At 42.3% G+C, this 23,874-nt stretch overlaps 1 protein-coding gene across 1 annotated transcript in view; it reads left to right on the forward strand.

Moving 5' to 3' along the window:
• Positions 1 to 16,463, forward strand: part of si:dkey-225n22.4 (collagen alpha-1(XXI) chain) — an 86,023-nt gene extending 69,560 nt beyond the window's left edge. The window contains exons 26-31 of the mRNA XM_049565648.1: positions 5,395 to 5,427; positions 8,659 to 8,805; positions 9,083 to 9,137; positions 12,044 to 12,238; positions 15,128 to 15,205; positions 15,651 to 16,463. Coding sequence (XP_049421605.1) covers positions 5,395 to 5,427; positions 8,659 to 8,805; positions 9,083 to 9,137; positions 12,044 to 12,238; positions 15,128 to 15,205; positions 15,651 to 15,838 — 696 coding nt within the window. The 3' untranslated portion in view covers positions 15,839 to 16,463. The remainder of the gene's footprint in view (positions 1 to 5,394; positions 5,428 to 8,658; positions 8,806 to 9,082; positions 9,138 to 12,043; positions 12,239 to 15,127; positions 15,206 to 15,650) is intronic.
• The last annotated feature ends 7,411 nt before the right edge of the window (positions 16,464 to 23,874 follow it).

Here is a 23,874-nt window from a genome sequence, read left to right on the forward strand (position 1 = left end):
AAGCATTTTCTTTATTTTCTGAGCCCACTAGATGGCGCTCATGGTTTAAAGAGAGAGGCTCAGTGTGCTTTCAACCTTTTGTTGAACAAAAAGTGCCATCTAGTGGGCTCAGAAAATACTTCATGAGGCCTCATTTGGCCATCACTAATTAGCACCCAATCACCCGAACCTGACCCAATTCAAGCCTGGGGGCAGTAATCAGAAGTCGGACTCAGGCAGAATTCTTTGCCCCAGAATTCTTTCTTTGTTTTCTGAACCAACTAGATGGCGTAACTGATTTAAAGAAAAAGACTCGACAAATGGCAAGTCAGTGCCATTCAGAAGGGTGGGGCAATGGCCTATGTCACCCCCGGCCGATTGAAAGGGAGTCAGGTTCAGATCTCCAAATCTGGAGTGATAGAGATAGGTGCCGCGAGCCTTCCAGTGTGGTAACGCAAACAATCTCGGAAAAGCTGGCGGGACCCCCAGGGAGAGTTCTGTTTTATTTGTGAAGGGTGGGCTCAAAAAAGAAACAAAATGGTTAATAAGGCTTCATTTGGCCATCACTATCTAAAACTGAAGAAGCTAAATAGAATTATTATTGTGCTTTTCCTGCTGTGACATGTCAACATGTCCTCTGAAAAACTAGCACTAGCATGTTAGCTATTAGCTCGCCAGCCATCGGACTAGCCTACATCAAGAAAAATACATAAGGTGTAAATTGGTACATTAGGTGCTAACTGTCTGGGGGACCAAATGACAAGTGGCATTGGGAAACAGGTGAGTAGGAGCTGTGTGAGCAGGTGACTTGTGGATAGATAAGAAAGAAAAGTTCCTCAAAAATATTTTCACAGAGTGAAATCAGGCTTCATGAGGTGAGAGAGACAGAATTACGCTATTGATTTTACATGTTTATCCACGTTGGGATGATCATCCTCATCAATAATTGGCAATGAGCAAACATAATGATATAAATTGCTGTGTGATCTGCAATTTCCAGCTTTCAAGCCAAGCTTTGTAATTTATGTTTTAATAGCAATGATACCAAATGAGTAGCATTTAAGAATTGATCAGTGAGTATCGATTACTAAGGCATCGATTTTCACATCCCTTGATGGGGTTTACACAATGAATCCAGTAAGAGGTTTGTGTGTGTGTGTGTGTGTGTGTGTGTGTGTGCAGCAGCAGCTATATTGCATCATGTGGAGACAAAGTTGTGCAGTCTTGTCTGTGACACTTGAGACGGATGAAACGATTGTATTTTCGGTATGCAGCTTAATGTTCACACTCTGTAATTCTACAGTGTTGAGAGCAGCCCAGCTTCCATGTGACACACTCTCAAGGCTAAATGCATCAGCAGTGAATCACAAGTGTGTCACCGCTGAAATGAATATGACATATTTTTGTCTTCAGACAGACTTCCTAATACTTGCTGTGTAAAATAAATATGCCTCTGCACTGCAGTTCAGGAGAGGGTGTGTTCTGTTCTCCTGGTTTCCCTCCTCATTACCACTTGCCTTCTACTGGGGAGTAATGTGGCGTTCAGATTACAGCACGTTGCACAGCGCAGAGCTCTGTGTTTTGCAAAGACACGTAGACTACAATGTGAGCGTTGCTAGGAGATCATCACGGATTGAAAGAGCATCTTTGTAACAAACCTGGTAGCTGCATCTGAGGGCTCATATTTCACAAAGCAAATGTTTAGTTAGTTGGCAGCACAGTGTCATCAGCAGAGTTTGCGGAGCTGCAAAGGAACTGATGAATAACATACAAACTTTTCATGATTCTGAGCATCTCTAGGATTTAACATCCATGTTGACATGACATAGAAGAAAAGACAGGGTGGCAGCCAATCACAGGAAAGGGTCCCTAAAGGGAAAGGGATTATTTCTTGAAAAGAGCAGCTAGAGGCACAAAAGTTTGAACTTGGCACAAAGAGATAAATGTCCTCTGGGAACACATGGACACCGAAACTGGCTACCATTGCTGCAGTTGGTGATCAGTGTGGATATTCAACTTCACAGTGTGTTTATACGTGTTATCCAAAGAGCCAGGAGGTCTCATCTCTCAAGAGTCTGTGGCCTTGTTTATGTTGAGCATGTAAATTTACATACTGAGCTCCAAAGGGCCAGTTAGCGTATGATGTTGCCACTATACTGGTGTTTCCGTGCATCGTTTTAGCCATTCAAGTCCTGGCAGCTTGTTAAAATTCTCTCACAGAGAGCTGGGAAGCTGCTGCCTGAGAAAACCAGCTTATTTCTTTTTCATTGGCTTTTTTCTTTGTGTTTGAAGTTCTAGTGTAGTTTCGTGAAGTAGAAAACAAATCTGTGCTTCAGTTGCATGAGGGAGGGAAAATGGCCGTGATCAGTTGATTTGACAGGGGTGTGCCACGAAGTGAGAAGCCAGAGTTCTCTGTATCATGAAGGTGGATCTCTTTCAACTTGGCGAGGCCTGTGTGGTAACTTATGCTGCACAGCAAACCTGGTCGGACCAGTTTGTGTTCAGCAGCTAAAATACGCCTTTCACTAACCAACTCCTTACAAATAGGCCCACTTCAAGTCTCTGAGTGATACAGATCCTCAGCTGAGGGAATACGTTCTCAATGCAAACTTACCTTGCAATCTCAGTAGTACAAACTATACGCACTGAGTTGCCTTATTATTTTCTACAGTATATCAGTGATGTCGAAAATCTCATCAAGAATACAGTTATTTTATTCACAAGGTTGTTCTTGCTCTCTCTTATCTACCGATTATGTTTGTAGTGTTCTTGGGACATTTGCCCACGCTGGCTCTTAAAGAGGCCATCTATTAAATCACAGGTAGTGCACAGTAGTAACTCACAATATTATTAATGTTATTATAGTTCCTTTAAATCTTAACACTACCACTTTTCACTGATTATGTTTTTATGCTTGGTCTTGACTTTACAAAACCCATTTTACACCGCTTGTATTTTACAGCCGAATGTCCCCATCTAGAGCAGTGGTTCCCAACTGGTCCAGCCACCATGTCCAGATTTCTCCTTAGTTATTAGTAAGGTCCACTCAGGTCCATTCAGAATGGACCCACGACCCACAATCACAGCCAGTCCCACTAGTTGGGAACCACTGATCTAGAGCCAGTGTTTGGTTTGTCCATTCTGGGTTGCTGTGGAAACATGGCTGTGCAACATGGTGATCACTGTAGACAAGGACCTGCTTCCTCCATAGATATAAATGGCTCATTCTAAGGTGACTAAAACACAATTCCTATTTTCAGTTGATTATAACCTTCAGTGAACATCTTACTATATAATGAGGAAAACTCTGTGTGTCTGTTCCATGTTTTTCTCCTCACTGACTTGGTCAATCCATGTGAAATTTGGCACAGTGGTAGAGGGTCATGGGAGGATGCCAATGAAGCAATATTACATCAATTGGCCAAAGGGGGGCGCTATAGCAACTGATTGAAATTGCAAACTTTGAATGGGCATATCTCATGCCCCGTATGTGGTAGAGACATGAAACTTTGCACAGAGATGCCTCTCCTCATGAGGAACACATTTGCCTCAAGAACCCATAACTTCTGCTTATATAGATTTTCCGCCATTTTGAATTTTTTGAAAAACACTTCAAATGGATCTCTTCCTAGGAAGTTTGAGCGATCTGCATGAAACTGGGTGAACATAATCTAGGGAGCAATATCTAAAGTTCCCTCTTGGCAAAAGTTGGAAAACTTCCTAAAACTGAGCTTCTATAAGGCAATGAATATTGCTGAGGGCGTGGCTCATCACATAAAGGTGTAGAACATCTCAAGGGTTTCACCCATCACCACGCAACTTTGTAGGCATATGAGCACACATAATCTGAGGGGACCCCTCCATTATTGACCCCATCAAACAAAATGGGGGCGCTAGAGAGCTCATTTCTTATCTAGGCCTAACCGCCATATGAATTTTTACTAAACTTGGTAGATATGTAGAACAGGACGCCTCAAGGTGACTGGAGAAATTTAACTCTAATTGGCAACTGGGTGGCGCTATAACAACAGAAAAATGCTTCAAAATGGCTAAAATGCGACCGATCGCTGTGGCTCCCCCTGTGGACCAATGTTGGTGTTGTTTCTAATGTTTGGTATGACTAAGTCATGGTATGGTATGCTGTACATAATCATGGAAACTGTCAGTGTGTCATTCTGTCAGTCAGTCATTCTGTCTGTCCCACGTTTTTCTACTCACTGACGTGGTCAATCTATGTGAAACTGCACATAGGCATTGAGGATTGGCATAGGTAGAAGGTGACAAAGCTACCAATGGGTATGGACTAGTAGTTATTATATTATATCCCAGTTATGCCAACACCTACTCCTACACACTGAACTTTCAAATCTGCTGTTTACGAGCTGTAAAATGTGCAGCTGTTGCATTAGGAATCCCCCTCTCACTTCGATTTAAACAACAGCTTTTTTCTGTAGTTCAAAGGCAGAGGTAGACGACATATGACCGATCAGTTTTCGGAGTTTTGTGGGAATGCACACAGAGCCTGAGGAAAAAAACCTGGGTTAACAGAGCAACTACCTTCATGGCACGTGTTATCTTTGACTGAGGCTTTAAGGGTTTGTTGAGGCAGCTAATGCTAAGAAAGCCTGGCTCTGGTAAACTTGCTTCATGGTACAGGCTTTAGGTTGTCACTACTGTGCATCAGAGGACATTAGCAGAAAGCTGAACCTTTTTCGACTTCGACGTTGCACCGCTGAGCTTTCCTTTGAGGTTTTGAGTAAAGGTGGGAGATGCCATCCTGTTTAATTTACAATAAATGGCACCCTGTTGTATCTCCAGTGTTTGAGTCTGTACGTGTGAATGGGCAGAGCCATGATTCTGTGTTGTGTTGTGGGCCTTAAATGCTTCAAAAAATACTTCAGCTGATACAAAACTTCCTCATAGCAGTCTGAGGGAATGCTGGTCTGTTTGTTTCTCACAGCACAAGCATGGCTACAATCACTTCCCAGTAAAGGAGAACATGTGGATGAAAAAGAGGAAGCATTTTAAGGGAAGCGGAACACCCAGAATCCCAAAATAAAATGTGTCCCAACACTATGAAAAACTCCTCCAGAGTTGGTGTTGCCACTGGATGGTGTCTTTTGAGGACTAACAGATCTGCAGATGCATTTTTCATCACATTACAACAAGAAGCAAAATAAAAAAAGAGCTTTAAAGAATGCATTACAATAACCAATCTAAAATGTTTTGTAAGCCAGCGGTTTTGACAGAAAAGAGAACGGTTCTGCATCAGCAATGCAGAGCAGCGAGCATAGCTCCTCTGACATACTAACTTAGCCTTTGATATGTAAGCTGAAGTTTCTAACTGTCTCTCTCTATTTCCCCCCTTCTCTTTTCCTCCCCACCCTTCCCGCTCTCTTTTCTTTCTTCCGTCAGGGCGAAGTGGGACCCAGGGGAAGGAAAGGAGAGGTTTGTCGAATTAGACTTTGCGGTATTAGATATAATCCATTCTGTCTTATTCTGCACCGCAGTGAGAAGCCCTGTCAAGCCTGCACAGCTGCTATAGAAGACTTACAGAGCCAATACCTCCAGGCCTGGGGAAATCTGGCCCCCCGGGCAAAAATATACATCACAAAAGCCCTCGTTTCTAAAGGCGCACACATCTGAAATATCAAACACTTAATGTACTGTCTGCAGAATCACAATTTATGGAGATATAGCTTCTCTCAGTTGTGCAAGTGCCGTATCATTTGTGGAATATCATTTGATAACAGTGCACACTGTATTAACATGCTTCTTGATCACAAAACAAAAAAGAAACGAGAGTAAAAAAAAAAAAATTGGAATGCTGTGTATAAATCTAATTAGGATAATTGACGATCTGCTAAGCCAGCCCTCCTTACTGCTGCTACACCTGTCTGTCAAACGTTCCATTCTTGCATGCTTTGCAGTTTGCAACGATCAGGTGGCAGATTTACACCTTGAAATATGGAGTCATTTTTGAAACAGTGGGTGTTTGTTTTCAGACAGAGGTAGAAAAAGGCAGCCTCTCATTGCTAGCTGGAGTCCGCTGGCAGATTTTATCAGCTGTAGCTATCGAGCTAAGAAAGCTAGCTTAGCTCCATGCTGTCTTTTAATGTTTCCAGTTGACTTATTTTAAAACAAGCCCCAAGAAAATGAGTCTTAAATACCCACTTGGCTACTGTGCTAACAGACTGAGGCTAAAGCTACATGTCTCATGCGTAAACTCAGCAGCCATACAAGGTGACGATCCACGAAGACATGGATTTAAAGACACAGCATTGGTCGTGTGTTAACGGTGATCCTGAGAGCTTAACACACTGTAAATTATGAAAACACATGCAAATAGGTTTGGCACAAGCAAAAGTGCTGCATGACACAAAAAAAGTGATGCACATGCTAGGACTCACTTGTTGCCATGGTTTGTAGCTTATGAAGGTATCAAAGTTGGCTAGATATTTTAACAGTAAGAGAAAGGCTAACACTAGGTTAATGGCAGACATCTGCAATACCAAGACTGGAGTCACCAATTCAGTGTCTGACCAAATATCTCCCCTTCTGTTCCTGATGTGAGGCTGAATAATGGCCAGAAAAGTGTTTTTGCAGAACATTATGTTGTCACCGTGAGGTTGACCTTTGACCTTTTGGATATAAACTGTCATTCCTTCATCATTTTATTCCATTCCATAACCACAAAAATTTAATGAGTTTATTGATGAGTTCAAGTGGATGTTTATGCCAAATTTGAGGAAATTCCCTCCAGGCCTTTTTGAGATATCCTGTTCATGAGAATGGAACTGCCTCAAGGTCATACTGACCTTGACCTTTGAGTACCAAAATCTAATTGGCTGATTTATGAGTCTAAGTTGACATTTGTGCCAAATTTGAGAAAATACCCTCAAGGCGTTCTTGAGATATCCCGTTCATGAAAATAAGACAGAGTAAAGGTTGCAGTGACCTTAACCTTTAAACCAGCAAAAATATCTGATCAAATCATAGTTGAGTCCGAAAGGATGTTTGTGCCAAATTTGAAGGTATTCATTTGAGGGTGTTCTTGAGATATCGTGTTCACAAGAATGAGACAAACCAGGTAACAGCGACCTTGACCTTTAACCTATGACCACCAAAATCTAGTCAGTTCATTGATGAGTCCAAGTGGACATTTGTGCCAAATTTTAAGAAATTCTCTCAAGATGTTCTCAAGATATTACGTTCACAAGAATGAGACAGACCAGGTTACAGTGACCTTTGACCTGTAACCACCAAAATTTAATGAGCTTATTGTTGAGTCCAAGTGGATGTTTGTGCCAAATTTGAGGAAATTCCCTCCAGGCCTTTTTGAGATATCCTGTTCATGAGAATGGGACTGCCTCAAGGTCATACTGACCTTGACCTTTGATTACCAAAATCTAATTGGTTGATTTTTGAGTCTAAGTTGACATTTGTGCCAAATTTGAGAAAATACCCTCAAGGCGTTCTTGAGATATCCCGTTCATGAAAATAAGACAGAGTAAAGGTTGCAGTGACCTTAACCTTTAAACCAGCAAAAATATCTGATCAAATCATAGTTGAGTCCGAAAGGATGTTTGTGCCAAATTTGAAGGTATTCATTTGAGGGTGTTCTTGGGATATTGTGTTCACAAGAATGAGACAAACCAGGTAACAGTGACCTTGACCTTTAACCTATGACCACCAAAATCTAGTCAGTTCATTGATGAGTCCAAGTGGATGTTTGTGCCAAACTTGAGGAAATTCCCTCCAGGCCTTTTTGAGATATCTTGTTCACGAGAATGAGACTGCCTCAGGGTCATTGACATTTGTGCCAAATTTGAGAAAATGCCCTCAAGAGATATCCCATTCATGAGAATAGGACAGACTAAAGGTTGCAGTGACCTTAACCTTTAAACCAGCAAAAATATCTGATCAAATCATAGTTGAGTCCGAAAGGATGTTTGTGCCAAATTTGAAGGTATTCATTTGAGGGTGGTCTTGGGATATTGTGTTCACAAGAATGAGACAAACCAGGTAACAGTGACCTTGACCTTTAACCTATGACCACCAAAATCTAGTCAGTTCATTGATGAGTCCAAGTGGATGTTTGTGCCTATTTTTAAGGAATTCTTGCAACACCTTGAAAACATAATGCCTCCGGCTATCGGCTGTATGGGGGCATAAAAAATGACATTTGATGGATAGCTGATTTTAATAACTCCATAATCCACACTTTTCTTAATTTGCAGTGTGTTGAGCTGTAAGGGCCACTGTATGTATTGCATTGCTGAGTTAGTGAGCCCGAGCATTTTATATATTTATAAGGACAAATATACGATTAGACTGTTTTTGTTATGTTGCTCTGGGGCAGGACAGACTCCCTAAGTTTAGCTAGCTCTGTTAGCATCCAGGGCCAGTTAGCCAGACATGCTAATGATTGCAGCTTGTATTGGAGTAGACAAATACAGTTTCATCCATACCTTACACACAGGCTGTGCTCTTGTATTATTGGATTTGGAAAGGTTAAAAAAAGAGACGCAACTCTCAGAACTCTTTAAATCCTGAGCATCTCTTATTCAGCAAAGCTCGACACTTGCCGGCAGTTGATCTTTATGTAGGAAATGACATAATTTAGTCAATGACTGGCTGTGAAATATGACTCTATTTCACCTTCTCCTGCTTCTTCAGCCAGGAGTGACAGGTGATGTAGGCCAAAGGGGGCCTGAAGGAAAGAAAGGGGACATGGGCCACATGGGTGCTGTTGGTCCCAGGGGATTTCCTGGCCAGGATGGGTTGCCAGGCCAACCAGGCCAACCAGGATATCCGGGGAAACCTGTGAGTGAACCTCTTCCTAACCATCTCCTCTAAGCGGATTTAAAAAAAAAAAAAAAAGGGCTGAAAGAAACAGTCAGTGATTTCCTGTCTGGATTGGAGGAGTTATGTTTGGTGGTAATGGGAGCGTTTCTGTCAGTGTGTGTGGGCTACGTGAAGACAGAGAGTGGAGCGTTGAGAAGATCCTGTAAATCTGCAGGCACACTCAATCACAGGTTGAGCCTGTTTTCCCAGTCCCACAGTGGATTCAGCTGAATCAAAGTGTAATTGTGTGTTGCAGGGCAAGCCTCCCTCAGATGAACATCTTCTAAAGCTCTGCACTGATGTTCTGCGTAGTAAGTATCTGTTTGTTTTTATGTCACTTTGCTGAGAACCACAGTATGAAAGCCTGGGTCTGAAACTTCCCCCCAGCCCCAAGTGCTGCTGAGAGCTGTCTCAGACGTGGAGCTGAACTTTTCTTTGATCGATTTACACTGATTATTACAAACTAGGGTTAAAGCAGGGTATCTGGAGAATCATTTAGGCGATTATTCTCTCTCTAAATGCGATAACAGGCGTCACAAGCGTGAGTCCAAGCAAACAAACAATCTCCATGGAAACACTGTCCGATGTTTGGTGAACAAGTGTTAGAGTGTTAAGAGAAAACTGAGACAGTCAGCTGAAAGACACTAAAGCTCCATAGAGGGGACGGGAGCTGTTGGTGATATTTATCGCTACAAACAGCCTCTTAATCATTACATGTATTTATGTTTTGCAATTGCTGATAAAAACTACGGTAGGCTATTTATGTGACTGAATGGATAAAACACTAATATCCAATCAAAATCTACAACTGTTTTTTGGATGTAGCTGTGAATGACAAATATTTAGATCCCCTCCATTTCCCTAAATCAGTAAAGACAAACTTGGTAAAGTAAAGTCTTTTGTCTAACGATGGAAAAGCTAACAAAACTGCGAAATTGAATTTTCATTTGATTACATGCAGTTTTTGTCAGTTCAGAAAAGGACCCAAATGCAGCTAACTAAAGTCCAAATGACAAAAGAATTACCAGAACTAAACTGAAAACCAAGCAAGGTAACATGATGAATACAGGGAAGAAATCCAAAACAGAACACAAGAGACCAGGCAGGAAACAGAGCGGGAACAAGGGAACGAACGCAGACAAACTGACAAAGAACAAATGGAAACACACAGGTATATATACACAGAAAACTAATCACAAGAACGAGACACAGCTGGAGGAGGAGGACACAGGCAACAGGAAGGAAATGGAGGCCCAATTCCAATCCGATCCCTTACAGACTCACTGACTTAGAGGCGCGTTCATGTGAAGTGCGTGAGTGTGTGAGGGCTGTCCCATTGTCAAATCGTCAAGTCAGTGAGTCAGTGAGTGAGCCCTTTATGCCCCCTTACCGTAGGTCAGCATCGATGCGGACTTACGGTAAGGAAATTACCCACAGTTCATAGCATTGTGGCGTCAAATACAGGGGTTGCCCTTGGAACAACGGAAGTAACACGGTCGGCAGATATGCAAACATTAACGTTATGGAAGGAGAGCGAAAAAACAGATAGATAAACAATGAAACATTACATTAACAAGGATTTAAGACGGTACATAAACACACATGAAGTCAGAGGAATACCAGTGGTTATATTCCACACACAAAGAATATACATTATTCTTTGTGTGTGAAATATATGATGACAATAACCGATAAATGATCACGCCCAGAGCCGCCAATGTTAACAACATTTTATAGAGAGGGGGATAAGTGCTGTCCCATTCCTATTTGTATCATCCGGAGCTCTTTCAGACTCTCACACTCAATCACTTACAGCTGGCATTAGTTAAGTCAGTGAGGGTTCAGGGCTTGAGTCTTTAGGGGCCGGATTGGAATTTGGCCGGAGATTGGCTAACAACAAGGGTGTGGAGGGGAACACTCGGGTGAAGCAGACAAGACTAATACAGAACATGTGTGAAGGGAAGACTCTGGGAACAGGGAAGGACTAACGGTGTGACAGAAAACAGGCGGGAAAACACACAAAGACAGGAAGTAAAACCAGACATGACACATGAGGAGATAATCTACAAAATAAAACAGGAAGCAGATTAAACATGAATGAATAACATGAAACAAGGAACACAAACAGAAAACTTAAAATGATCTAAAGATAGTTCATCCAATTTGCAGTGATGTTACAAATGCAACCCAATCACCAGCAAAAATGCATTTTACATTTCTGCAAACCCAGGATATGTTTGTTTTGTTTGTTATTATAGCAGAGAGGTGGAAACTTTACATTTCAACAGTGCTTTGGTTAATTTGTGGTTAGGTTTAGGAACAAAAAACACTTGGTTATGGTTCAGAAAAGATCAGTTTTTGGCCTGAAATACCCGTTTTTGGCGGCAAAATCCTACCTGAAAACGCTGTGATGTCTAAGTAAAAAACAATCGCTCTCTGTGTGACACGCCATCCACCTCCCGATGACAATGTTGGCTCGTGTACGTCACTTTGAAAACGTTGAAATAATACCTATGAAATGTATTTGTGGTTAGCAGAAACATACAATGACAACATTTTCTTCTGGCGACTGAGCTGAAGAATATCAGCTCATTTTAGTGCAAACAAACTCCACTCATTTAGTAATGAGTGGATCTTCACGAGTAGAAAAAAAAGTGTTGCAGAGCGTTGGTTCTGTAGGCTCTGGCGACACTTACCAAATATGCTATTTTTAAATATATCCCATGGAGAGAGACTTTCACTGCAGCCTGTTTTATTTTGTTCTGAAAATGTCGGCGTGCAGCCTCTTTCTACGGACGATAAACGAGGTGCAGACTTCCATGTGTGTCACCACTGAAGAGGAAATACAGAAAGTGCTGGACGGAGCAGTGAGTGTGGTGGAAACGCCAAATGAGCCTAGGGTCGAGGTACCATGTCTGAAGGGTTACTTTTGGTTCCAGAGGTACCATACTGATGGTATTTGATGGAAACCATGGCTTAACATGACAAAACCCGAGAATCTTGAAATCCCAAATATTTCATAGAACACTGAATACAACTGAGGAAGTATATGATGTCACATTTCTATGATATATATATACATACACTGTATAAACATGGATTTTCTATGTGGTTAGGCATATACGATTCTGTGGCCAGACTCTGTTAAGAAAGCTGTTTTTACATAATATGTAATAAGCTCATGGATTACTCAGCACCTTCTGGCTGTGCCCTGCAGATCAACTTCCAGCTCTGCTCCAGACTCTGGCCCCCCCAGCTAGGTGTGAACCCTGCCAGAGTGTGAAAGGACCTCCGGGCGATCCAGGAGCACCAGGACCCAAAGGCTCAATGGGAACTCCGGGCTACCCTGGCAGGAGTGGCAATCCCGGTTACCCAGGACCTCCTGGAAGGCAGGGTCCCGTAGGCCTGAAAGGTGATATGACCTGTAATTTGTTCAGGGATGATCAACACAGTATGACTGATATGTGTTATCTGTATTTAATGCTCCTTTTTACGTCAGTGGTGTTGGATCCTCGGCATGAAATGATGACAAAAATCTCTCAATCCGTCTCTTAACCCTGATGAAAACAAGACAATAAATAACAACACAACTTCATGAACAAGAGCTAGGACGAAATTTATTGCTGCTTTCATCAACGATTAAAATCAAAACAGTGTCAACGATGAACAAATTGGATGTGTTGATGTTCACTGTAGCCCATAAAACAAGATCATTAAAGGAGCGAACATCAGTGAAAGTCAGCAGAGCAAAAGACAACAAATACTGAATGCAAACCCATCTCAATGAGCTGTCTTTGATTTATCACCACTTCAAGACGGGGAGTGGCTAATCAGCTGTGAAAGATGCCAAACTGTACCACTCCTCTGCTGTGTTCCATTTCCATTCGTTAGGTCAGAAGAATGGCAGGGGCGGAGCCAGACGTTGTAAACATTCAGGGCTCGGTCCAAACCTAGGGGAGTCCAGGGGCATGTTTCCCTGATGGAGATTTTCCACAATTTAGTGCAGCTTTATGCACTAATTTTCAAGCCACCTGAGATAACAGAATGCCTAAAACTCTGTACATCATTTGGGAAAAACATGATAATTGCAAAGTAAAAAAAGAATTCAGTAGAGTCCACATCCTATTTTGTATCCAGTTGTTCTCAAGCTGTCTTCATCCCTCTGAAACCAGAGCACAACATATGTTGAGGATGACTAATTTCCACTCCTGATGTCTTAAAAGGAGACAAACACTGCCTGATCGTACTATTTTAAAGTTACATAACATAGACCGTTTTACTGTTAGTTGTTAAAGGCGTCACGGTGAAATGCAGAGCTGGCAAACGTGGATAAATCAGTGAGTTATATTATGTGACTCGAGATATCCAGAACATATTCCCGGAGTGGTTTTTATTCCAGTCACTGACATACTAAAGGGGCGAGAGAGCTAGCAACCGCGGGGGCAGCTCACATTAGTGGCCATGGCTAACGTCAGACATCAGGACAAAACGACAATTTTCACAAGTTTTCGGATATGTCATGTAATACCCGTTCACTCAACTGTAGCCACGTTTGTTCTCTATCACTGACACTGCGTTTTGGACAGAACGATCGATTCAATTCAAATTACGAGAAAGTTAAATCTCCTGGTATTTTCCATTGTTTCCTATGGGAATGAACCCCCGCGAGGCTTGGCTTGTCGAACCCAACAACAGTAACCAAGGGGGGACGGGGCCATGGGCGGATCTTGACAAAGGGTGGATTCTGCAAAGACATTAGCTAGCACTATCTAGCAAGTTCTGTTGAATTGTTTCAGACAATGGAGGGAGATGATGTGAGTGGTGCGTTCAGAAATACTCATTTCGAGTGCTGGAGCTCACTCTGACACAAACTGGACCATTCGTAAATTCAAATGTTTGGTTATCCAGGCTAGCTAATGTCTTTGCAGAATCCACCCTTTGTCAAGACCCGCCCAGGGCACCGAACTCTAGGCACTCTGTCTGGGAAATAGAGCAACAGAGCGCTGAGCAGAGTGAAGTGTGATTAACATAAAAGTTCATTTGAACCCCTCCCATAATAACCTGGGCTGCTCTAGATGCAAATCAAGGGTTCCCCAACAATGCAAAGTAAATTAAGTCCTCAAGACTTCAGAATATTCGGCCAACAGAAGAACACTAACTCAATTATATTAGATTTATTTCAGGAATAGCATAGATTCAGGACTTCGGAGAAAACGTGTGGGGCTGGAGCCCCAGACACCACCCCTCTGCTCCACCCCTGGACAACAGCAACTTCATAGTGTCAAGCTTGGCTGAAAACACTGCGGGAAGAGGCTGAAATCTGCACTCGGGAGAAGAGAGTTTAATCAGAGAGCCTGTGTCTCAAATTGGAGGCTTGGGAGTTAGAAAGAGGTGGAAATGTACCATCCTGGGAGAGCCTAATGAAAGACACAATTAAGTTGGATTGTAGCAAGTGGAGGATCAACCATTTTGGAGCTGCTATAGGGACCAAAGGACCATTTAATCTCATTTAATCTGACTCTTGCAAGTCCCCAAACTGCATGGGAATAAAAGACTAAATCACTGCAGCACCCCTTTAACAGTGTGGTTTGGTTCTTTATGAGCCACTCAGTGAACAGATTCAGTTTCAGACTCTCATGTCTGTCAGTCCATCACTTTAATACCTGACAAAGATTGAGATGATATTTTGCAAAGACATTCATGTCACCCCGAAGGGGAATCCCACTGACTTTGGTCATTCTCTGACTTGACACTTAGTGCAGGGGTGTCCAAACTTTCCTAGAAAGGGGCCAGAGTAGATTATGCGCTCTCACACACCCATGAAACAGCCATCAGGAGCAATTTGGGTTTCAGAGTCTTGCTCAACGATACTTCAACATGTGGAGGAGCCAGGGATCAAACCGCCGACCTTCTGATTAGTGGACGACTTCTAAACCACAGCGGCCCCGCGTCATGACACCCGTTAAGATTCAACATATTGGGGTATACTGCAATACTGTCAGCAAGTATGTCTCAACGTGGCGCACTGAAGCTACCGTGTCCATACTGGACATAAATGTTACCCAAAAGTTCAAGTAAGAGCTTCAGATAACACGATTAGATGAATCCAGGTTGTAGGAAAAGAACGAATTAGTGAAATAAATTGCTGTAGTGTTACCTTGTAATGAAAGAATGCAGACTCCTTCACAGCGCTGGACAGAGTCGCTTCAGAGGGAACGCAGCTCCCTGCAGCTCTCAATCTGACAGCTCATTTATAGACGCTCTAATCCTATTTTTTAAAGCAGACAAATTATGTCTCCAGGTGACATGGGACCAAGAGGGCTCAAAGGCAGCAAAGGAGAAGGTTACATCGGACCTCCAGGACCACCTGGACAGCCAGGTATGTGAAAAGCCCATCTGTCAGCCTGTTATTTCAGGAATGTCTTCACCCATTAAGCAATTTCAGCAACCTAACCACTGTGTTCTGACATCTGGCCTTTCAGGTCTGTGCATTTTTAACAAAAAATGCATCAAGGCTGTTTGCCCTGGTGCATTTTTAATAAATATGTGGGTGGGCACTGTTTGATCTTCATTTTCAGTGAGTACTTTTAGTGACAGCCTGGTAGGTGGGGTGAGGGCACGTTACAGACAGTGAGGGCTGTATTTCTCTGCGGAAGCTGTAATAGCTTATTAATTCATGAGTAGATGTAATTTATGATCCAGCAGGAGCTATTTTTAGGTCATAGTACAAGAACTATGATCAAATTTAATGGAACTTTCTTGCTATAAATGGGGCAGAAATACTACTTTATATTCTTCTATTTTGACTCTGTTTATCACGGCAGGGATTCAAGGCCCCCGCGGCTTCGATGGCATCGGCCATCCAGGAAACCAGGGAATCCCAGGAAAACCAGGACCACCAGGAGATCCTGGCAAACGGGGCAACCCAGGGGTTCCAGGGGTGTGTGATGTTTCCATGTGCTATCAGACCTACAACCTCAGGGAACATTACAGCAAAGGACCCAACGTCTGATGACACAGCAGCCTGGGAGAGGCTGCCACTGAAAACACCCGCGGGGAGGAGATTTACTGTAATACTGACTTCCAGAGACGTGTCTGACTGGTGACTCCTTTATGACAAAGTGTGTGTGGAGAACAGCTGCACTGGAGGCAGAAATGACCTTATTAGTTGAGTTTAACTGAAATAGGCTGGGCATTGATTCATGATCACAGAATTGATGATGAAAGACGGTCCGCAGTCTAGCGACCAAGCTTACTGAGGCTACTTTACACTTTAAACCTGCAGAGGTTTAAACAGCAGGTGGTGAGGTCTAATCAGGAGGAAGTCAGATGAGCGCCAAAATGGTTGTAACTGACTTTTGTTGGTTCTTGTGTAAATAGAAACAATATAGGATTGGGAATAACATTAAAAATAGCTACCTCCTCTTTTACCTGAGTTACTCTTTATGTTTAAGTTAATGTTACTGAAGGCTTTGCTAATGCTTCCAGGCTAACATCACCAGCAGTTCCATCGAATTTCAAGGCAACACCCAATGCGCAGAAAACATATATCGGCTTCTCATTTGGTAAGGCTAATAAGCAGTGCAAGACAAGTGCAACCCCCCGCCCAAATATTTCTGTTTCTATATGGTATTTGTTCAGCGTGTTCTCATCCCAACTCGTCCATTGCCAATGCTTTGTCAGTGGACCTACATATCAACATATGACGTCATCAGTTTTCAAAGAAATGTAGAGTTTCTGCTTGTTAAATGCATACAGTCTTTTTCATAATAAACTCACAACACTTCCCAATACCAACAAAAGCAACAAAAGCACTCATTTGGGTTTAGACAAAAACATCATGGTTTTGCTAACCAAATGTAACTTGCCATGACATGTCATGTGGCATATGTCACTGGGGTAGCATGCTACACGTACTAGCATATTAGCATGTTGTCACTAAAAAACAAGTCGACTTTTGATTTCACACAGGAAACAAAAAGCTGACCAGAGGTCGCAAGTGTGGACTTTCTCGCTGTTTATACTATGGTTCTTCCCCCCTCCACCTGGTGCGTATGATACCCCCACGAAGGTGCTTCCATGTGTCTTTGTCTCATGCCGAGGTCCACTGACAAAGCGGTGGTATTTTACGAGTTGGACGTGAGAAGGAGCTGATTTATTACAAACAACAACAAGAACTAATATGAAATTGACACGAATAAACAACTTAGCTAAAAATGATAACCAACAAAACTTGCACATTCTGTCTTCATGCTTCTGTGAGGAGTTTGCATGTTCTCCCCGTGTCAGCGTGGGTTTCCTCCAGGTGCTCCAGCTTCCTCCCACAGTCCAAAGACATGCAGGTTAATTGGTGACTCTAAATTGTCCGTAGGTGTGAATGTGAGCGTGAATGGTTGTCTGTCTCTATGTGTCGGCCCTGTGATAGTCTGGTGACCTCTCGCCCAGTGTCAGCTGGGATAGGCTGACACTGGGATAAGAGGTTACGGAAAATGAATGAATGAATGTCTTCGTCCCTTTCCTTTTTTGTCCTGCACTGTGGATGGCTTTTGCCTTTTCTTTTTCTCTTTCTCTAATGCTCTCCACGTACACTCCACTACACCATACCCACAAATGTTTGAGCATGCTCTGACTGTGACGATTACCCACCGATGAACTAGATGGACTAGAGGTGGTACCCCTACTACAAACTCGACTGTTGACATTAGATTTTTGGATCATTTTCCGCTCCTGTTCAATTTTTAAAGGATTTTTTTAGAAAGAAAAAACCAACAACAAACAAATTAAAAAATTAAAGGGTTGGGGAGGCACCAGGATTTGTCTATAGGAAGATCGGCCACTGCTAATAAGAGCTTGGGCTTTTCTATTTGGGCTAATGTGGCAAAACAGATATGAGATCTGAGAAAGGCTCAAGTCTTCTTTAATTATTTAATAATGAATTTATTCCAGATTTTGAGTCCACATTTAAAAAGTGCATATAATTGCATATTATTAAGAGAAGTGAATAAGAATTAGCACACATGCTGTGCTGGAAGCTGCGGCACCCTGACGTTTATATCAACTACTGAGATTATTCCTGCCTTCAGCGCAGATCTGCCTGAGAGAAATGACTGTGTCTACAAATGATGTGAAAATTACAGTACGCTCCTTGACAGCAAATTGGGATGCGTCACAATGGAAGAGCGGGACACTCCATTTCCACATGATTATCTTGTGAAAGGTTATCTAACAGTTAGGTTTGGCAGTTTGGTCAAAGATAGGAACCTAAAATAAAGTTCAGAAACTCATGAATAAATGAGACAAACTCACAGCTAAAACCCCTTCAAACAACACAGTTAGTTCGCAGTGCATTATTTCACTGTCAGCCTGCTTCTAGTGCAGCCTACGTGTAATCCCTTCTGGTGGAAAAACATATTCTATCACCTATTGTGTGAAGAACACCAGGGGCTGTGCTAATCCATCACTGTGACACACGGGGTTGTAAGAACCCTGTCACTGTCGGTTTTTACAGATGATATTTGTTTTTATGTTTGCCAATATTTTATGGACTTATTTTTCATTGCTTTTCTGTTTGTGGATTACAGTGAATCCTCAAATAGCTGCCTTTATTTTACCTCAACTGCAGACTGATGCAGGCTTATATTATTGACGTGCCGTAGTTTCTACTGAAAAAAGACTTAGAAAACAGGGAGAAATTAAAGTAAGAACACTCCCTGTTTATAATACTTTCATCTTAATTGACCCAAACTCAAAACCATCTCCATGTCCTCTCTAAGGGTGCTTTCACACCTGCCCTTTTTGGTTAAGTTCAGTCGAACTCAAGTTCATTTGCCCCCTCAGTGTGGTTCGTTTGGGCAGGTGTGAACACAGCAATCACACTCAGGTGTGCAGCAAAACAACTGGACCAAGACCTTCTTGAAGAGGTGGTCTCAGTCCGGTTACAATTGAACTCTGGTGCGGTTGGTTTGTGGTGAGAAGGTGTTCCGACCTGGATGTGAAGCAACTGCAGTCACATGACACATTGTTTGGGTTAAACATGAGCATGTTACAGTCCTGGAGGATTATTAATGTGCACCTCCTCCTGTACTGCCTTAATATGCACATTCAGCACATCCAATGCATCAAAACATTGTTTTCTAGTTGGAGCCGCGTTTGCCTCGTTTTCAAACTGTATGCTTTGACTAAAATGAACAATGACAGCAATATAGTCCACGATGAGCAGCGCTAAAATCAACCTGCGTAGTTGTCCCTCCATTGTGACATTAGAAAGTGTCACATTTATCTTGCAAGTGTACTCTTCTTCAACGTTTGCTTTACTTCCTGGATTTTTCCCACATGGAAATTCTGACCAATCAAGAGCAGCTTTCTCACACAAGGCATTTGATCTGGTCCTCTTGTAAATGCTGCCATGAAAACACGAACCAACTCTAGGCAATTATACAACTTTGGAACAACATGAGTCCCTGATTCAGACCAAAGGAGACCACTCTAGGTCTGAGAGCAGCCTAAATGTGTAGATAAATTCAGGATAATCTAATTTCCACAGCCTTAATTCCGTCAGTACAACAGAGTCATGTCCAGCTTGTTCTTATCCCCAGAGCGTCAAATATGGCAGCATGGTCACCTTTTTATGACAATGACATAAATAAAGATGAGAAGGACAACAAATATTGGAAGGGAGGCCACTGTTTGTGTCCCATGAGTTAACCAGAAGTCAACTTTGAAATTTATTTTAAAACACGTAACCTCACGTATCACATTCATCACACAGGTCACTTGACATACTTGTTAGATTGAGTTATGTAACAAATGTTCTCATCTTGCAACCTAACCAAGTAGATTTGTTGCCTAAACCTCGAATAGTTTTGGTGACAAAACCTTTATTTCCTGTGAACACTGAAGTTTATCTTGAAAAGACACAATACAAGTAACCAGTGATAACGACATAGAGTCCCTGAAAGTCCAAAACTGATGCAAGAGGGGGGACGCAAAGCAACATACACTGCTAAAAAAATTAGGGAACACTTAAATCACACATCAGATCTTGACAAAAAGTTGAAAATCTTTACCGATGTCACCAACCCAAACCAAAATCATCATCCCATGATCCAACTGGCGTGAATTTTATCAACTCATAATGTGACTCAGTGGTGTGTATGGCCCCAGTGTGCCTGTATCCACTCCCAACAAAGTCTGGGCATGCTCTGGATGAGTTGGTGGATAGTGTCCTGGGGGATCTCCTCCCAGACGCTAGCGTAGTCCTCTTAGCTGAGTCAGAAATCACTGAGTTTGCTATTTGGTGCTTTACATGTATGCAAATATATTTGTATTTGAATTCTGTGTGTGCAACTTTATCCATAACATAAAGCCCTGAAACTTTGTAAAAGGTTGTGACCTTGTCCTAACAATCCCACAATGCAATGCATCACATTTTCTAGATGCAAGAATCACCTGTAAGTCTTGATGGAAAGTGATAATGATCAGGAAGTGCCCAAAATCTCAATTTACTGCTCATTATTGAGTTGACTATTGGGTGTCCATTACATAGGGAGTACTGACTGAGTGATGTCACCAAGTCACACGCCTATTCAAGACTTGGGAATCATTATTTTGCCACTTGTGTTTGTGTCCAGGCCTTCACTGCATGGCTCTGTGCACTGTGCTGTCATATGATTGGCTCCCTGGAAGCTTGTACAGATACACGCTCTAAAAAGTTAAGATTTCTTACATGTAGTTTGCTCATTCAGTTCAGCAGCTGCTTCCCCTTCTTGTTTCTTCCGTGTGCTTCTTTTTGTTGGACCAACTATTTGACTGTTTGTCCAACTGTGTTTACTTTTGTGAAGTTCTACAGTAGGCCCACAATGTGACTGGAGAGATACATTTTACAGTCTGTCAATGCTTTAAATGACTCAAGTCTTGCAGAATACGTGTTAGCATTTCTATGCTGACATGCTTCCAGCTGGTTGGATAATTAAAACTATGCTCTCCATTCAACCGTCCGTCTAAAGTCCATTTACTCAGCACAAGGAATTCAGATAAGCTTTGTGTTCAGTCGCATCAGCTGTGTGGAGAAATGTCACAACAGTGGGAACAGGTTTAGCAGCCAAATAGAGCAGCTATTTCAGATCCAGATTTAGCAGCAGTAAGTTGCTACAGGCATTCAACTGCAGGAATGAGCAGTGAAACAATGTGTGAGCAAGACGCAAGACATGTTTATTATTTACACAAATTCAGAGGAATGTTTTCTGTAGCCATTTCCGGGCAGTATTGGTTGTTTTATGAGAATCACTCTTGTCCCAGTTTCCCAAGAAGAGAGACTTAACATTCCATGTATATTTAGAACTGATAAGACAAACATGTCAAAGTGTTGGAACCTTTCCAAATGCCTTGTAGAGTAACAAACTGGGTAGCACCTCTCTCTGGGCTTCACACGTCAAAATGCGTTTCCAGACTGTTGTTTGTTGCTCTGCAAATTTGGTATTGTCAAATTAAGCTTGGCAGTTCTCAAGGTGTCACTGCTGTAAGAGTAGCGAGCCACAATGAGGTCATTCAAGTTTAAAAAAGTGGGAAGAGTTCAGGTGTGCATCAAGTCAAAAGTCCTGCTGGAAGAGTCATGATGTTAGTGACTGTCCTACTGTCTATTACTATTGTTCTTTTTTACAGTGCATTTTTTAAAATGAAAATATGATTTTACTGTATAAAGATATCACTTAATGTAGTTATATATTGCCACATTATGCCATCAGCCTCCAGTTCTTCAGTTTAGTACTTTGCAACCATCATGTTATTAAAATTAAAAGGGTGGTAACATGAAATAAAAGTCTAAAGCTAAAGCGAGCAGCACATCGTTCATCACATCCACATCTGAGGTGCTACGTATATCGTAGGCAACTGGACCTGCTTGAGTTTCTTGAAAACGTTTCACCTCTCATCCAAGAGGCTTCTCCAGTTCTAACAGACTGGTCGCAGGCTTTAAACTCTGTGTAGGTGTGCACCCTTAGGCTCCGATCACACGGGGCCTAAGGCGCCACACTGCTGATTTTAGAAAATTTAATGCCACTAGCGAAAAATGCGCTTGCTGCACCTTTTTATTGTCCATCACTTCCTTACATTAACCTTCCTGTGTAATCAATCTACTGTTTTGTTTGTTTTTTGCTCCATTTCACAGTAATCAGTGTGTAGTGGCTGACATGTTGAGGCAGAGGGTACTGTCTGTAGCTCTGGTTGAGGGTGAGAGGCTGTCAGCAGATAAACAGAGATCTGTGTGGGTACATGAGACCCTAAAAAAGAGGCTGGATCATGGGGAGTACCACCAGTTGGTCCAGGAGCTTCTCCTCCATCATGGACGTTTACAGGCAGATTTTAGGATGACTCAGGGGCAGTTTGACAATCTGCTGTCTATTAGACTCACAGTCTTTAGACGCTTTGCTTAACTAAAGACTGATGACTTTCTCCCTGATTTTGTGTTTAGATGGGTGGATACAATTTCAGAGTTTAAAAAAACTCCCTACGTTGCAGAACCAATAGTAAATCTGCAGGGCGGTCCTTCGGTGGCTCGCTGAACTCTTGTGCTTGTAAACATAGTCCCACTAGAAACACGTGTAGCGGTACAAAATGGCTCAGCCGTGCTCGCAGAAAACTCCGTCAAAGTTAGTGGATGTTTGTCGCGTTTGCGGCGACACATTCTCGCCAACTAAAAGAAACAAACATAATCTTTTACAAGGCCATGACTCATCCATCTGGCCGGACTATAGAGGGAATCGCCTTGTTGTTTACAAATACTTCCGGGTAGAAAACCAGCAGAGCTTTTAGCTATATATATATATATATATATATATCACATTTTTCACATCACTGTATCACCGTTTAGACTAATCCGATGTTTGTAAAGTCTATAAACACAATGATTGAATAAACATTACTATTTCTGTGTGCACGTTTAGCTGGGCTAACCGTTAGCTGTTAGCCCTGTTAGCCGTTAGCGGTGTCTGTAATAGGTAATAACTCATTACACGGTCCATGAAAAAAATATCTTTTCCAGCGGATATCTTAGTTACAACATGATTGAGCTAGCAAAGCAGTTTTGTGTTGCTATGTGTGGTATTTATTCAGTTTTAGGAAATCACGATGTCTAGAAAGCATCAGTGGCTGCAGCTGACAGGGACAGCTAACAGCAGCAGCAAAGCTAACATCAGGACGTCATCTGTTAAAAGCCTCCCGTTGTCGGATACGACATGAAACTACTCCAGTTAGCTCAATCATGTTGTAACTAAGACATCCGCTGGAAAAAATATTTTCTTCACGGATGAGCACACGTTTGATAAAACGGAGTTAAATCTCTCGGCATCCATTTTCAAGCTCTCTGTGTGTTTGTTTCCTTGTGGACGAGAAAAGGGGGAGCGCACATTTCTGAGAAGGCGTGTCCTTTTAAAAAATGCAAGAGGCGTTGCTTTGTTGCCGGCTGTTTTCGCCGGTGTGTTAAACACACTTTAGAAAGGAGTGTCCCCAGACTATCAGAAGGCGGAGATCTCTGATTGTCTGGTGGCGAGACTAGCTGTCTATTGTCAGTTTGTATAGCTCTGGGTATCCAGCAACCACTACCACCAGTTTCTCCTCCGTTGTTTACCAACTGTAAACTTGTTGTCGTGACCACCACAGAAGGCCCGCCTCTCAAATCACCCGACTGGACAATGTGAAGAAAGATGAAAATAAAAGAGATGACGTGTGGCGTCAGAGTGCTCCGGCTAAAACGCCAGGTGCCTACAGCGCTGAAACATGAAGCGCGCCACAACTCAAAAACAGCGAGTAAAAAGCTTCATTCTCAATAAGCCGCCTCCAGCTGCTAAAACACTTTCTGTGTGATCAGGGCCTCACAGAGTTGTTGAGGTCACATGTGAGCTCTGAGTTTCAGCCACATATTACAACACCACTTATCACCCACCTACAATGCAGTCTTGGGATCCCTTCAGATGATCCCATTCACACATTCATACTCTGTCAGAGTTCACACCCGCACAGAGTTTAAAGGCTGCGACTCGGAAACAGCACCAG

Source organism: Epinephelus fuscoguttatus, linkage group LG21, assembly GCF_011397635.1.
Source record: "Epinephelus fuscoguttatus linkage group LG21, E.fuscoguttatus.final_Chr_v1".
Lineage (NCBI taxonomy): Eukaryota > Metazoa > Chordata > Actinopteri > Perciformes > Serranidae > Epinephelus > Epinephelus fuscoguttatus.